General features: G+C 46.5%; 1 protein-coding gene across 1 annotated transcript; it reads right to left on the minus strand.

Moving 5' to 3' along the window:
* Window positions 1-3090: 3090 nt before the first annotated feature.
* On the minus strand, window positions 3091-14726 carry MED1 (mediator complex subunit 1). Its single transcript, XM_026054438.1, has 17 exons — window positions 14699-14726; window positions 13788-13894; window positions 12915-12993; window positions 12445-12499; window positions 12184-12316; window positions 11353-11381; window positions 11182-11253; window positions 10813-10887; window positions 10265-10338; window positions 9987-10076; window positions 9388-9499; window positions 8952-9076; window positions 8638-8756; window positions 7402-7603; window positions 7101-7196; window positions 6886-6991; window positions 3091-6659 (listed from the first exon to the last, which is right to left on the minus strand). The coding sequence occupies exons 1-17, from the start codon at window positions 14724-14726 to the stop codon at window positions 3410-3412; spliced, it is 4752 nt and encodes a 1583-aa protein (XP_025910223.1). The 3' UTR covers window positions 3091-3409.
* Between the last annotated feature and the right edge of the window lie 788 nt (window positions 14727-15514).

Raw genomic sequence — 15514 nt, forward strand, 5'->3', positions numbered from 1 at the left:
CGTTATACCCGGGGAACCCCCGCCCCGCTACAGCGCGGGGGGGGGAGGAAGAGCAGGCACCCCCCCCCCGGCGCGCTCTTTCCGGCCGGCGCCGGCCAATCACGCGCGCGGGGCCCGGTGACGTCATTCCCGCGGGAAAATCGAGCGTGGAAGCGCCGCTCCCCGGCGCCGAGGCGGGAATCGGGATCCGGGATGGGGCTTCCTGCTCCGGGACACCGGAAACAGCTCCACGCGAAGTCCGCCCCGGGGAAGCGGAGCGGCTTCCAGAAAAACGGAGACCTCTTTACCAAAGAGATTTATTTGCATGTAAATAAACATGTTCTTTTGCAATATTTCCAAAAAAGTTGAAAGTACACTCTACATCAAAAAAAGAATGAAAAAAAGAAGGAGCTGGAATTATTTACATGGTTGCCCACAAAAAGAAAGCAAATTTTCAAGACACATATTTACATAATGACCATTTAGGAAAGAACCATTTTCTTTTAATCTCAATTCCTCTACCTGAGATTAAAAGGTTTGGCTTTTTATTTTGTTTACACATTTATCTTTCCAATACTGAAAGATGTAAAATATCGTAGAGAATAAGCAAAATATTTAAAAAATAAAACATTTGTAAGAGACCAAGCATTTACATGTAAAATGTGTTATATTGACAGGTGTACCTCATCTCTAATCAATGCAATAGAAGCATCATGCAACCGTTGCCTGGCTCTGATATATCTTTTTTTCTCACATGATATAAAACGAATGGGGTACAAAGGGGAAAGGGGACAGTGCATCAAAATGGATCAAAAAGCTTATTACCTGCTATGACCACAGTTCAGGACTCAGTTTCTCTTGCAGCACTTGGTGTCACAGAGGCTTAGAGAGGATGAGACTTTGTTCCCTGTACTTCTGTAGGTGTTCGTGATGCCCACCTTTTGCAGGAGAAATTTAGAATATTGAACTTTGGTCTTGGGCAAGCAGAGAAGGAAACATGTTCAGCTCTTTCATTTAAAATGCATTTATGTGTTAATTACGGAGCTGAACAGTATTCACTTTTTAACTTTTAATGTATGTTTCATATTGGCAAAACACCACTCCAATTAATGATAAGTATCTAGCAAACCATTCCTTGAAATCCCCAGGCCTGATCCAACTTTATAAGACYGCTACTTTGGAAGGCTGTTTCACGCCTTCACACGACCCAGAACAGTTCAACGGGCTCTTTCAAAACAAAGCAACTTAAAATGAGGCACAAAATTAAAGCAGATGACAACCTGTTGGAGGCTGAACAGGTATTTCCGAGATGCAGCCGCTGTAGCAGGGTCTCAAGATAAAGTCATCTGGTGCTGTATTTCTTACATCCTCTTCACAGACACCCCACAGTCATATGATTCTGATGCTGCATAAGATAATGTCATTTGCTCCAGGTTTAGGCTTTATTTCCTTCTTTTCTAGCATCTCAGCACATGAAGATGGGAACATTTTTGCGAGGGAAGCTACTGTACGCAGACCACTAGGAGCACAGGATGAAGGTTGGAAAATACAAGAGCTCCCCAAAGTTTAGGGTGGATTTGGAGAATCTCATGGCTCCTGCACTGCACAGGAATCCTGGAATTAAGCTGAAGACTGGAAAGTGAAAAAATCCCTACAATTAATCGAACAGTTGCTGTCTTGCTATGGTTTTTAAAAGCCAGAGAAGAAACTGCTTGTCTGGAGTATTACTGGGGTCAAGTTGTTAGCAGGACTGCAAATTTTGGTGGTTTAAGGAGACTCCTGGTCCCCATGAGTCAACAGCAAGACTCCGTGGGAGCAGGATTCCACTCAGCACAAAACTCAAAGGAGACACATTCACGGAACATTCTCCATTTCCCATTTTTCCTCTTAGGCAAAAGAGCTTGAATTGCTTTAAAAACAAAGCACCTTCCTCCTCAGGCTCCTTCCTTTCAGAGACCACAATAAAAGTATAGAGGACAGAGGAATCACGCTCTTAAGTCCAGCCAAAAGGGGAAAATCCATCCTTTAAGGAAAATACTGATTCTGCTGCGACCTAGATGCAGCCGGAGCAGTTAGGTCTGRTTTTCCAGCAGTGTAAGTGTGCGCTAACACCAGCGTAGGGATGACTGCCCTCCCAGGGAGCAGGGAATGCCTACGTGCGTTACCAGGGCTGCTATCTGGGAAACGCGCTGCAAGTTAAAAGAAAAGAAGACAAACCCAACGGTAAGCACTTCAGCAACGGGAACAGATTGAGCAAGTAAGGCCCCATTTTTTAACCATGAGTGCACACTAGCTGTCCTATCAATATTAATGCAAGTACTCGCAGCAGATAAATTACACATAGTGGTAGAGCGTTTGCAGAACTGGGTCTGGTGTGCAGCTTATAAAGTCTGTCTCGTTACAAATGCAGCATCAGGCTTTTCTGGGGAAATTCTGTTTGCCGGGCTTTTGAGGAAGCAGTGCTCACATTAAGACAGTGGTGCCCCTTCTTAAATTTAGTTTTGCTCCAAGGCATGCCGCAATTTTACCAACTTCACCAAAGCTACAGTGGCTGCACGTGTGCAGAGCTTTCCAAAACCATAGGTTCTACCCAACCTGCCAAGTCCCTTTGGGCTCTGCATCACTCGATTAAAACAGAGACTGCATGAAAACAAGCAGCACGAGGCATTCAAACACGGACATAAATAAAGAGCTAAAATGAAAAGAAAGTCAAACGAAAGACAGCTATCCTTCATCGCTTTGACCTGGAATAAAATGCTGATACACATCAGAACATAGTGCCTGATTTTGCAGAGCGGCCCCAGCAGAGGAAGATCAAGTTCCTCAGCACCGCTCCGAATCAGGCACTGAATGAAGAAATGCCATAAAAGTAAAAATAATTAAAAAGCCTTTTTTTGTTTTGTTTTGTTTTGTTTTGTTTTCCTCCAACCACCCTTATAAAAAGAATAAAACCGAACCCCAAACCATTCCCTAAAATAATAGCTTAAGTTTTCCTAAAAATAAGATCAACTTATTCTGGAGGGGAAGAGGGGGCAGAGGAAGTCAGATTCTCCCAGAATCATCTATGTTTCTGTTTGCACCGTTTGGGGGTCTGCTCACACACTTACACTCATACTTAGTTTTATGCCTGTTATTTTTTAACAGGACTATTAACACTTCTAAATTAAGGATGAGTGTAAGCAGCCGCAGGAACAAGGCCACAGTCAGGAACCTGGCTTGCTATATGGAGCTGCTGGACATAGCCAGACGTCGGCACTCACACGTGTTCTCTTCAGAGTTTTGAGATCCTTGGAAATACTTTTGTTTTTTTCTCTTAAAACACACCTCTCAAAATTCAGTGTGGTGGGTATGCAGTGAACGGTTCTTTTCTTTCCACCTCTAGAACCCGCAGGTCCTGCGTACAGCTCATCTTTTAAAGATAGTAAGAAAATTAATTTCCAATCAGAGCAACATCCATGAGATCATCATCTTCTTCCCCAATCAAAAACTCAGGGCTAGCTCGGGATGGTCGCTCGGCTGAAATGATAGTGTTGCTCGTCATGGAGAGAGACTGATCAGCAGAAATTGGAGATTTAGACCAGCTCTCTGGCTTAATGCTGTGAGATTTCTTTTTGTCTCTGTCTTTGTCGCGATCCCGATCTCTGTCCCTGTCTTTGTCTTTCACTTTTTTCTTCTCTTTTTTGTGCTTCTTATGTTTTTCCGAGCTATACTCGGGCAAAGGCCTAATGCCATCATCGGAGCTGGGGCTGTTCTGATAGGATTTCTCCGCTATGGAAGAGCCCGACTCGCTTTCACTGTCTATGTTTTGGGGAGTGTATGCTGGTGACTTACTGTGGCTGGGAGAGCAGCGCTCGTGTTTTGGAGTAGACCCACTGATGAGAGGGGACCCATAGCTCTTGGAAGAAGCCATCTGAGGCCTTAAGCTATCCCCACCACCTTCCCCAGGTTTCTGTAAAGTTACTTTGGCTTTAATACTAGGGGAGCCACCATCATGTTTGCTGATGATAATTTTGGCCACTCCGGTGCTTCCAACATTTTTGGAATCCGAAGTCTTCTTGGAAGAGTCAACAGATCCTCCAGAAACAGAGACTTTAGATTTCTCTTTGTCACTCTTYTCACGTTTGCCCTGGAATTCACCTCCAGACATATTATGCTTGGAGGACATAGTATGGCTTGAGGAATTGGAATTCGGTCCCATTTGTCCATCCATTGGGTCCTCACCACCAGGCCCGCTAGTGACAACCCCATGTTTAAGTTTGTCTATGACTGCAGTCAGAGATGGCTTCTTGTTTCTGCTAGGAGACTTCCCTTTGGAACTTCCATGTTGGTTGTGGGATGAAGACATGGAAGACCCACTAGACGAAAAGGAAGATGAAGATGCTGTAGAAGAGTTTGATGAAGGAGGTGGCTTCTGAGACATAGACCCAGAGGAACCCATTCCCGAGGAGGACTTCATACTCGAGCTCGATCCAGTCCCAGACATATGGGAGCCGCCAGAGCCTGAACTTATAGGTGACTTTGCTTTAGATGATGGAGGAGTACCTGGAACGGGTTTCATGGGAGAAGCCAGCTTGTCAGAGCCTCCTGGAGGTCTCGAGTGAGATGGGGAAATGTTTGGTTTACTCATAGAAGGGTTCATAAGTGACGATGGCTTTCCTTGAGGCTTCATCTTGGTACTTCCAGAACCGCTGCTGAGGCCGTGTTTGGTGATGGGGGAGGACCCGGGCTTTCCCACAGACTGAGCCGAGCTTTTCGACTGACCTGAACCTGAGCCACCTTGGCTCGAATAGAGGCTACTGCTCATCTTCGAGCCAGAAGACCCTTCTGATTTGCTGCTTTTGATTTTGCCTGAGGTTGAAGAGGAGGAGGAAGAGGACGAGGAGGAAGAATGGCTATGATGGCTTTTGCTGCTGGAGGAGGTGACAGAGCCACTGCTCGTATACTGGCCATGTGAAGATGGCTTGCCAACAGTCACTGTTCCTTTCGGAATCTGAATCGTGATTTTTGGAATAGGAGGAGTAGCTACACCAGGAGGAGTCTGAGATCTGCCTGAACTCCCAGGGGATTTGGACCCACCTGTGCTGGCAGGTGGGGTGAAAGGCCTGTTTGATGAACTATGAGAGGGAGATTTCCCGTCTGTTTCCTGCTTCTTCCGCTTYGGAAGCTTCTCTTTACTTTTACCATCACTGGATGGAGTCCGGCTGCGCTTCCCTGGCTTCCCATCAAGCCCAGGACCTGCCATGTTACTTCCAGAACCATTGCCTTCTTTTACCCGTTTCTGAGACTTTTCTTTTGCCAAATCCCCTGTATTTAGTAAAGGGCTCTGACCTCCACTGTGATGCTCCATGATGTCAGAGGACCCCAGTGCTTTGCTCGCAGCTGCAATAATACTAAAATCCACTGTATCAGACTGACTGCTCCCCTTAAATTTATTTTCTCCCCCATCACTCCCTAACACTTGCACCCCCAAAGTACTTAGAGCCTGAGGTGCGTAGCCCTTGAAGTCATCAGTGTCTCCACTCTGACTACTCTCATCAAAGTATTCCTCCCCAAAGCCACTTTGGCTCTGACTATTCAACAAGTCAGGATTGAAATCTACTCCATCTGGGAAAAAATGGTTTGAAGAATCACTGTTGGGGCTCACAGCAGCATCTGCTATTAGGTCTGCAGGATCTGTGTAGGGATTCTCGCTATTGTTGGTCTGAAAAACATCTGGGTCAAAGAGGGCACTTTGTGAATGTCCTGAACTAGAAGAGTCTCTTACTGGGGTACCAATGGGTGGACAGTCTTCATTAGTGGTGGGTAGCTTGGAAGCCTCCTCTGCTATATCTGAAAGGATATCAGTAACATCGGCTCCAATGCTGTCCGAACTAGAAAGTCGAACCATTCTCTGAATACTGGGCTGTGAGTGAGGTATAGGCTGTGGGTATGTAGTAGGAGGAGTGCTGCATTGGCTAGGTGCTGGAGTAATATGAGGGGTGTCCAGGGTATCTGCAGTCATGTTGACATCAAAAATAGGATTCTGGGAGTCAACATCCATTGAAAAGAGCTCCCTCTGGAAATCATCCTCAGTCTGATGCTTGGGCTTGTCTGCTGGGACGCGGGATTTTTTTTTCTTTTGCTTATTCCCCCCGGGGCCCATTTCCATTCTGGGGGAGCCAGAGGAAGAGTTCTGCCTTTCGAGAGGGCTGCTCCCATACAGAGTGGAGAAATCCTGAGGGGGATTCTCTTTAAGAAGGTTCATGAGCATGGGGTGGTTCTTGGTGTTGCTGGCTGGTGAGGATACTGGTGGTGGTGTGTGATGGGGAGGGGTTGGACTTGAGCCAATGGTAGACCCCACATTCCCTGTGATCTGCAACAAACTAGTGAGAATAGGGTTCTGAGACACTTTGCTGAAGTCCTCCCCATGGCCCACTGAGTCATGCCTCTCTTTCATGCTTATGCTCATATTAAACAAAGTAGTGATGGGCCCCCCAGGAAAAGTGTTGGTTGGTGTGGTGGTACCACTCATTGGATTGCTGCCTGTGGTCATGCCATACCCTGGGCTGCTGGCTGGGGGAAGATTTTTCTTCACCATATCTTCTACTGTCTCTGCAATGAGGGACAAGGCTGGGGTGTCTGCCTGAATCGTTTCTGCTTTTCTACGAATTGCTCTCATGGTCACAGGAATGGACATACATCTGCAAAACACAAAGCACAAGGTTTAGCTTGCATTTTGCTGCACCAAGCAATGTTCACTAAGGTAATTTTAACAATTTTAGGGAAGAGAACTGCGAGGATGAAAGACTTAGTGAAGGGTTATTGTCAGCATGCACAGTTACTAAAAGCACACACGAGCCACTGCGTTTTGGTTTATAAGCAACTCTTGAACAACACAGACCGGCACCACAAAACGASCCGGCTCACCTTTGAACAACTTTGGCAATGAAGTCATCTGTACAGATAAGAGCATCAGAAAGCCCTTTGTACAGCTTACAGTTCACATGCGTAGAATCCTGCACGTCCATAACCACTGAAAGACAGGAGGCATTTGAAAGAGATCAACATTCTGGTTATAGGCAGAAAAAAAAAGCTGCCATTCTTTTCAGAATTACCTACATGCTTTTACTGAGTCCACTTACCACACACTAGAGAGTCATTCACAGGGTGCTGAAAGGACACACTAAAACAGGAGTCAGAGAGAGGACAAACTTCAAACTGAAGGATCCCGGGGGAATCTGGAAGATAAGAGAACTACTAAACATCATGGGAAATGAACTAGAGGCGCATGCTCAATACTCTCATATGCAGAAAAATAAAAGGCTATGAGGGAAGAAGTATTTCCTACACTCTTCTGATTTCTTATTACCAAATCTGAGAAAATTATCCAGTGCGTCCTATCAGCTACATATCATTTTTCACATTACTTCATGTGGTACCTACCTTCTTTTAAAACTGTTCTCTTGACGCAACTCCCAATCAATGTGTTGTAAGCCACCTGATGTCTGATCAAATTGAGGATGAGAGGAACCCGTCCAGGGTGCTGGAAGGCAATCTTACTAATCAGAGTTCCTTGAAGACTTCTTCCATCTGGGAGAGGAGCATCCTTGTTCAGAAAGTAACAGTGCTGCTGTCCTGGAAGAGCCTGACAAACAATTCCCACTTTACTACAACTAATGTTGGATACAAAGCAAAACCAAACATCTAGGAAGGAAGGAGCAAGCTTCAAATCCAAGCAATGTCAAASCACCTTTCTGGCTGGAAATGGTAAGCAAGAAACATACTTTCCTTTTATTAAATGACCAGCAGATTTGAAGAAAGAAAATAGCCCTCAGGCTTCTCAGAAATAGACAGTATTCACTTCATTAACCAAACTAGCTTCATACAGTATAGCATCTCTTTTGAGGAAAGAGAAATCCTCTGAAGTCAACAGCTCCTACCACTAAGTCAAGTTTTCTCTCAAAGTGATGTGATTTTGCCTTRTTCAGTCACACTTTAAGATGAGAGCAAGAAGGGCTAGAACCTGGAAAGGCTAAATCCCACACTGTCTGCTGTCACTACTGCAGCAGAGTCAGCAACCAGGTCTTAATTGCTAATATCATCCATCTAGGAGGGTAATCTCACTATTTACATTAGCTTCTCCTGGACTGATACCTGAAACACGTTCATCTAAAAGTCTACTGAATCACAGAACGGTTAAGGCTGGAAGGGACCTCAAGAGATCATCTAGTCCAAGCCCCTGCTCCAGCAGGGACACCCAGAGCACGGGGCACCTGGTCACATCCAGGTGGGTTTGGAAGACTTCCAGGGGAGAYTCCACAGCCTCCGTGGGCAACCTGCTCCAGGGCTCTGGCACTCCCACATGAAAGAAGTTCTTTCCCATACAGAGAAGGAACTTACTGGGTTTCAACTTACACCCATTGCCTCTGGTCCCACCACTGGCCACCACTGAGAAGAGTTTGGCCCCTTCCTCACTACATTCACCCTTCAGGTATTTATACATATTGATCAAATCCCCTCTCAACCTTCTCTTCTCCAGGCCCAACTCACTCAGTCTTCCCTCGTACGAGAGATGCTCCAGTCCCTTAATCATCTTTGTTGCTCTCCGCTGGACCCCCTCTAGAAGCTCCACAGCCCTCTTATACCGGGGAGCGCGCCCTGGCTGTACAATATACTTACTGCATAGAAGCGCATATTGTGGTTTAAAGGCAGAGGATCAGCCTCCTTGGATAACTCAAACTGGGTGATCAGCTCATACAACGGCACAAACGTTGGTGTTGTGTCAAACAATGGAATACCTGAGGAAACAAAACAGCACAGACTGGTAGCATCTGAGACCCAGAAAGAGCTGGTGAGACACGAGATACAATCCAGCAAAGGAAATCTATCCAGCTCTTACTGAAATCGGGCCACAAGAACTTGAGTAGCTATTCTGGCTTTCTTTGTAAATGGCAGATTAGTAAAAATCTAGGAAATACAGATCTGCAACTCACCTGTGCAGCCCTGCAGCTTCTGAATGAAAGCTCGAGATACTGGAATGGGTCGTGGGAATTTCAAGAAGAAGCAAGCGGGAAGGTCCACACTGTTTGCACTGGTGATTGACGAGAAGGATGGTGTCCTAAAATATTGAGTTAGTAAAATCTTTATTAGCTGCAGAACACGACACCGGCTTCTGTTTTGAGGGCTAGACACATATTTTATTGCTTGTTCAAATACAAGTAGATTGTTTATGCATTCTGAATGATAAATGCACTCATGTAAAGCATTAAACATCTCTGAAATACGTCTCAGTTTAAAGACAGTCACTTTATAATGCTGTAACATCATGCAGTCACCTTCCCACTCTGACTTTAAAGGGCAACTGAATATTGAATTTGCCTCTAAAACAAGGCCACTGAGAAAGGTCTGGCAGATATGTCCTTTGCTTACCCTTTGCTGTCAACAGGATGAGACCCCATAATCAATGGTGCAATTGGAAGTTTGTACATTGCCATGGTTCCCTCAACTGTTACGGACACATTCATCCCCAAAGCCCGAGGAACTGAAAGAGGAAGCAAGAAGAAAAAGTAGAGAAGCTTAAAAATAAACACAAGTTTTGAGTTAAATTGAACTAGTGGAAATACATAACTTCCCCAATAAAAGGTCGTTTTCAGCGTTTGCTGCTAACTGTTACACTAGTGTGCTTTTTGTTGTTGTTGTTGCATAATTCTTAGAATACATTTCAAACAGATTTACAAGTTTGTATTGTTCTGTAGAAAGCAAAGGAATTAATGATTTTGGACAATTTCGCCCTCTCCTTTCTCCATTTTAATGGGTGTTTGGTTTTGTCAAATTCCACAACAGCCAGCAGGTTCAAAAACGGGGGCAGGTAAGCCAACAATTCCACATGTGCTTACTGAACCCAGGTCCTCTGCAACTTATGATTTTCCTGCATTGGAGATGACAGTGGAGGGGAGCCAGACTGCTGCAGTTTGGCTTTCTACTCTCCTCCAAGCAGGGGAGTGCATCAGCTTTTAAAGGTGACCTACCATTGTTCTCATGCAAAACAATGGGGGCTCCAGTGCCTTCTTCAAATAAATCATACGGTGAGACGTAATACTTGAGATTCATCAGGAGACCTGTGCAAGAGAGCCTTATAAATAAGCATACTGGYGACATAAGTTACTTGACTATTATTAACCCAGGTAACTGCAGAACTTCTGCAATATTGGGGCCAGAACACCTTAAAGGAGATACTGAACAAAGATGCTTTTACAGACAAAATCTGCATTTTTTTTTCCTTTTTAAAAATGTTAACCAAAGATACCTCCACTCCTGGGGGTGAGATAGCCAACACTGCCATGAAGAATCTTGTCGAGGGGATTTGCATTGGTGGCTTGCCTGCAAGAGAGGCGGTCACAGGTCTGTAACAAGCCAAAGCCACAGCTAAAGCCAAAATTCATGAGTTGGTGACAGTCTAAGATTCTAGCTCAACRCACACACAAACAGAGCCCAGGAAACACAGAGTGATTATCTACAGATTAGCTACATAAAACTATCTTAAGTTTCACACTGCAATGGACGAAAAGAAAAAAAAAAAGGCTACTTTGTTTCCCCACATTTCTTTTTTATTCGAACTTKGCAGTTAAAAAGAATTCCTGGCAAATTCCAGGAAGCTCTGGGCAATTTTTCTATCACTCTGTATCACTCCCTGGCTTGCACAKGCCTTCTAAAAACTCAGCAGTGAACTTCCTAGCAAGAAGAATTTGTCATGAGAATAGGGGCTACTTTCTCTGTGATGAGAAGCACTTAGTATGATACAGTACTAATAAGAGAAGACAAATGAACAAACACCAACAATACAGATGTTCTTACCAATACATCCCAGCCATCTTTGAGAGATCCAGCTCCAAGGACTGTAATGCTAAGTACATTTTAGTTTTAAGTTTGCTGAGAAAGAAAACAATACAAGAAAAAATAAAAATTAAAAGGMACTGTGCAATGAAATCCAACTATAGAACTACTGGCTGATACGCTACAATACTCAAAAGTTCTAACTTTTCATTCCATATTCCCACTTCAGATTAAATCATCCCTACGCAGTGCATACACGCACAACTATGTTGATGGGAGTCAGGAATCTCATACATAAGGAACAAAATAAACATACAACTAAGAGCATGTAGAAATGTTTAATTTTATATACGTGGACATAAACAAACAAAGCTCATATTTTAGGCTTACTTGTCTCCTGGCAACTTATACAGGTTCACAAGCCCCCTCAGATGCTTAGAAAATTCATCAAAATTTTTCTCTCTAAAAGGAGGAGAGAAAAAGTAACATGAATTTAAATTTGTAGCTGATGTGAATGCTGCAAATACAATCTTGTCTGAAAATACACCACTTGCTACTCACCTCAAATGTTGCACCAATTCTGGACAACTCTAGGAAGGGAAGAACAGAGAACTGTATCAGTGTCAAATGTTGTCGTCTCAGTCTCTGTGCAGCAATGTCACTGCAAGTATTAGGACAGTGACGTTTCTAAGCATCAGTTTTTGATTATAAGAAACATTCACAGCTATAAACCACTACCGTTCTAGTTCTGCTTGACAACCGCCTCTGGGAGAAATTCAAACAATATCATATCCTATTAAATGAATGACTTGAAATAAAGCTTCTATTTCTAGAAGAGATTATTTCTCTAAAACAGTCAAGTCTTATTTGAAAACCTCTGTCTTACACAAACATAACTAAAATGGTCTGATCTTCAGAGAAATGGCTATGCCAAAGTGAAATGCAAGGGCAAACTCCAGTATGTGGAAGATGGAAGTAAAGCTATTTTCTTTCAGCATGTTAGCTGCATGCTTTTAAGTTCTAGCATTTTCCATTCAGGGAGCTAAATCTTTTAAGATCCAYTTCCTAAGCAACTTGCTGTTTCCTCGAGAAATAAAATTCCCACAAACAAAATGAGTAACTTCCTACATTTTTTTCCAGTTAAAATGTTACAYGGAAGAAAATAGGGAGGAAAATGGTCCTTGCACGCATGCACTGCATCGGTCATCAGATAAAATCACAAGAATGGACTGCCCCGTGGAGGTTTTTACCTCCCACTAGAAGGAGCAGTAAAGCTGTCAGGCCTAGATGAACATTCAGGGCAATCCACTTCTTCTTCCCATAGAGAAGGGAACCAAAATGGCAGTTCCAAAGACAAAAYAGTATCGCTCCCATGTTTTCAGTAATACATACCACAGGATTTTCTCCATGGTGAGCCACCTTGACATCACACAGCAGCCCTGTAGGATCTAACTGGACTTCCACATAGAACATGTCTGAAGTGATGTAACATTCAGTGCCATTTGCACTAAGGTGAGATCCAAGGCTTACATACAAAACAAAACAAAAATTACTATGAGATGCACACAAAAAACAATTGAACCAGCAGGGAGATTACGATGTGTACAGATGCACAAGAAATGCTTTTGCCATAAAATAAAGAAGACAACCTACCCATTCTGTCTAGCTATAGACTCTAAGCGATCTGTCATGGCAGGCAGAGAAGATACTAGATGGAAAAAGCAAAGAGCAAGGCTTAGTGAACTAGTTCAGCACTTCCCCGGGAACGAGCCATCAGCAATAAGAGCCAGCTCACTCCCAGGTGTTCTCASACCTTTACACATGCAGTTATATTACCAATACCCCAAATTCAGCTAGAACAATTTATAGAGGAGAAACAAACATTCTCAGAAATACRAAGAACGGATCTTCTCGCACATTCAAGTGGAATTCAAGCACAGGCATTTGCTATAAAAGTAACAGGCAATCTTGAGCGGTATGGAATTGTAACAGGTAAGCACGCTTGCGTAGACATGAACACACACACACAGAGGCAGCTGCTAGCAACAACCCTGCCATGTGCAGTATTTCCACAGCTAACACCGCTCAGCAGCACGGAAAGCGCGTGCACAGAACATACCAACCTTTTAACGCCTTCTGCAAGGTCTCCAAACAGCTCACCAGATGTTGGTGCCCCCCAGAGTTCAGCACAACTCGCTTTTCCTTAGTCAGAAAGGAGAAAAATGACCTTTTGATGCAGCACTCACTGAGAGGGAATTACTGCAATTTTTGTTCAGTCAAGTGAGGTTTTCAGCTAATTAAAGGCAGATTAGATTGCATGCCCAAATTACATCCACATTTTGATTTTTATATGACAAGAGTATCCATTTTGGTAGCAGGTAACAAAGGCACCCCTCGAATTGATTTTGTTCTTTAAGCAACTTCCTCATCTGGAAGAACAGACTGCAATAACTTCTTCATAGGCAGAAGCTGAGAGCTATACAGGAAGAGACAAAGGAATAACCAGAGGAGCAAACCTTTAGCACCTCAGAACAAGATATGCAGAAACCTTCCATGCAGCTCTCTCTCTTGCCTTCTGTTCCTTCCTCCCTCCACCCAGAAACCAATGTCTCAAACATAAATTTGACTAAAACAACAGCGATCTCCAAACACCACCGAGAAGGGAGCAAAGGGCTTAACAAAATGAAACAAAATCTCAAAAGAGTGAGCGGTAGAATGCACAAGGCTTCTCCCAGCAGTCCAAAYACCGGGCTTGCCCCTCGTCCTGGGCTTGGGATGACAGCTGCGTCCTGCCCACGAGGCTGCGAGCAGAGCACTGTCTCTTCAGGACACACACACCACTCCCAAAACGAGGATGTCTCAACCACGCCAGCCCAGTGGGAAGATGAGGCTTGGCCAAAAAGTAAAGGACTTTGAAGAGACCTGACAAACCACCAGTAAAACCATTACTGAAGATGCTCCTGAAACTCCMCTGCGCAGATCCCAACAATCCTCACCATGACTTGGCGGACTAGCTTCATGGTTTCTGTCCAAGGTCTGTTTTGGTTAAAYTTTGCATGAAGTCTTTCTAAGAGAGAACTCATCTTATTCAGCTTCTCCGCCTCTATAAGACAAATCATAGAAGGATATTCAGAAAAGAGAACTCGGCCATGTTCAAAGCTTTACCAACAGAACAACCGGGCAGTCGTCATGAAAACACACCAAGGACTGGTGTCTGTGTGCTGTTCTGGAACCCGCCAAGGCTCCGTACACTGCGATATCAACGGTCAGCTTTGCTCTGCCTTCAGCAGAGCCTTGCAGATCGGATTCTAGGCAACCCTTACGAAACGCTTGCCACATCCCAAGAGACACTTGTGCTTGYACAAACTCACTTCATCGCATTTTTGGAAGTTTCAATGCCATGAGAAGTATCTCCCTGAGGATTACAGGGTGTATTTTCCCCAATATATAACAGAAAACACGTACATAATGAAAAAGAACGGTAGTTTCCAGGGCACTATAACGTGGTGTTTCTGTTGCTACCCTGCAGGCAGCCTCCCCTACAGAGACACCCTTTGACCAGCCCAACAGTCTGGCTGGCAGGGCAGGGCAGGGCAAACACGAGGGGCGCAGTCCCCTCCCCACCCAACTGGAACGCAGTTAAACGCGTGTCAGGCGTTTCCAGACGCTGTAACTCTCCGTTACACCGAGGGCGGGGGTGCCGGGCTTCAATGCCCCTTGGGTATTTGTCTTTATTATGAACGGAACGAGCCGTGCAACGCACGGAGCGCCGCTCGCGGCCACGGCGGCGGGGAGAGCCCGGCGGGCGCCGCCGCTCCTGCGGTCTCGCGAGGCACCGAGGGCCCAACCCGCGCCGGAGCCGCGCCGCGCCACGGGAGCCGCGAGCCGGCCCCGCCGCCGCACTCACCCTCGGCGCCGCCCGGCGCCGCCTTCATGGCGCGGCCGGGCCGGGCCGGGCCCCTCGGCGCCGGCCTCACGCGGCGGCGCCCGCCGCCATCCCAACGGCCGCGGCAGCGCCCGCCTTGCCGCCGCGGCCTCGCGAGAGGAGGGCGGCGTGTTCTCGCGAGAGCCGCGCTGCCCACGCCGGGGGGGGGGGAGATCTCGCGAGAGCGGCGGGAGTTGGGGGAGGGCGGGGCTCCGCGAGGCAATGGCGGCGGCCCGGTGCCGCTTGCAGCGCGGCGGGACCCGCCTCGGGGGCTCCCCGCGGGCCGCACAATGCATCTGTTAAACACCACAACCCCAGCACAAGAGCGTCCTCCGGCCGGGCCGGGCGGGGCTCCGCGGGACACTGCGGCGCCGCTCCCCGAGCCCGTTACGCAGCTCCCCTTTCCGTGCCCGGTGCCGGGGCTGCTCTCATGGCTGCCCTGCAAAGAACCCCGACCCGCGCGTGCGCGCCCTGATAAAGTTTTGTTGAGAGCTCGCGGCGGAAGGGAGCGGCGCGCAGGCGCCGCGCCAAGGGGGCGGGGGGGAGTGTTGTCCGCTCCCGGCGGCGCCAATAAAGTTTGATCCGGCGCCATCTTGCGCGTCACGGGCGGCCGCGCGCGGGGGCGGGCCGAGCTCTCGCGAGAGCAACCGCGCGCCCCTTCCCTTCCTCTCGCGGGACCGCCGGGGGCGGCGTTATCGCGAGAGGCGGCGCGCTCTCGCGAGAGTTTGCGCCCCCCCTCCCCTCCCCGTTCCCGCAGCCCGGACGCGGTGCCGTTTCGCTTTGGGAAGTGAGCGGGGG

This window comes from Nothoprocta perdicaria, unplaced genomic scaffold (genome assembly GCF_003342845.1).
Source record: "Nothoprocta perdicaria isolate Ctin4 unplaced genomic scaffold, notPer1 scaffold_121, whole genome shotgun sequence".
Lineage (NCBI taxonomy): Eukaryota > Metazoa > Chordata > Aves > Tinamiformes > Tinamidae > Nothoprocta > Nothoprocta perdicaria.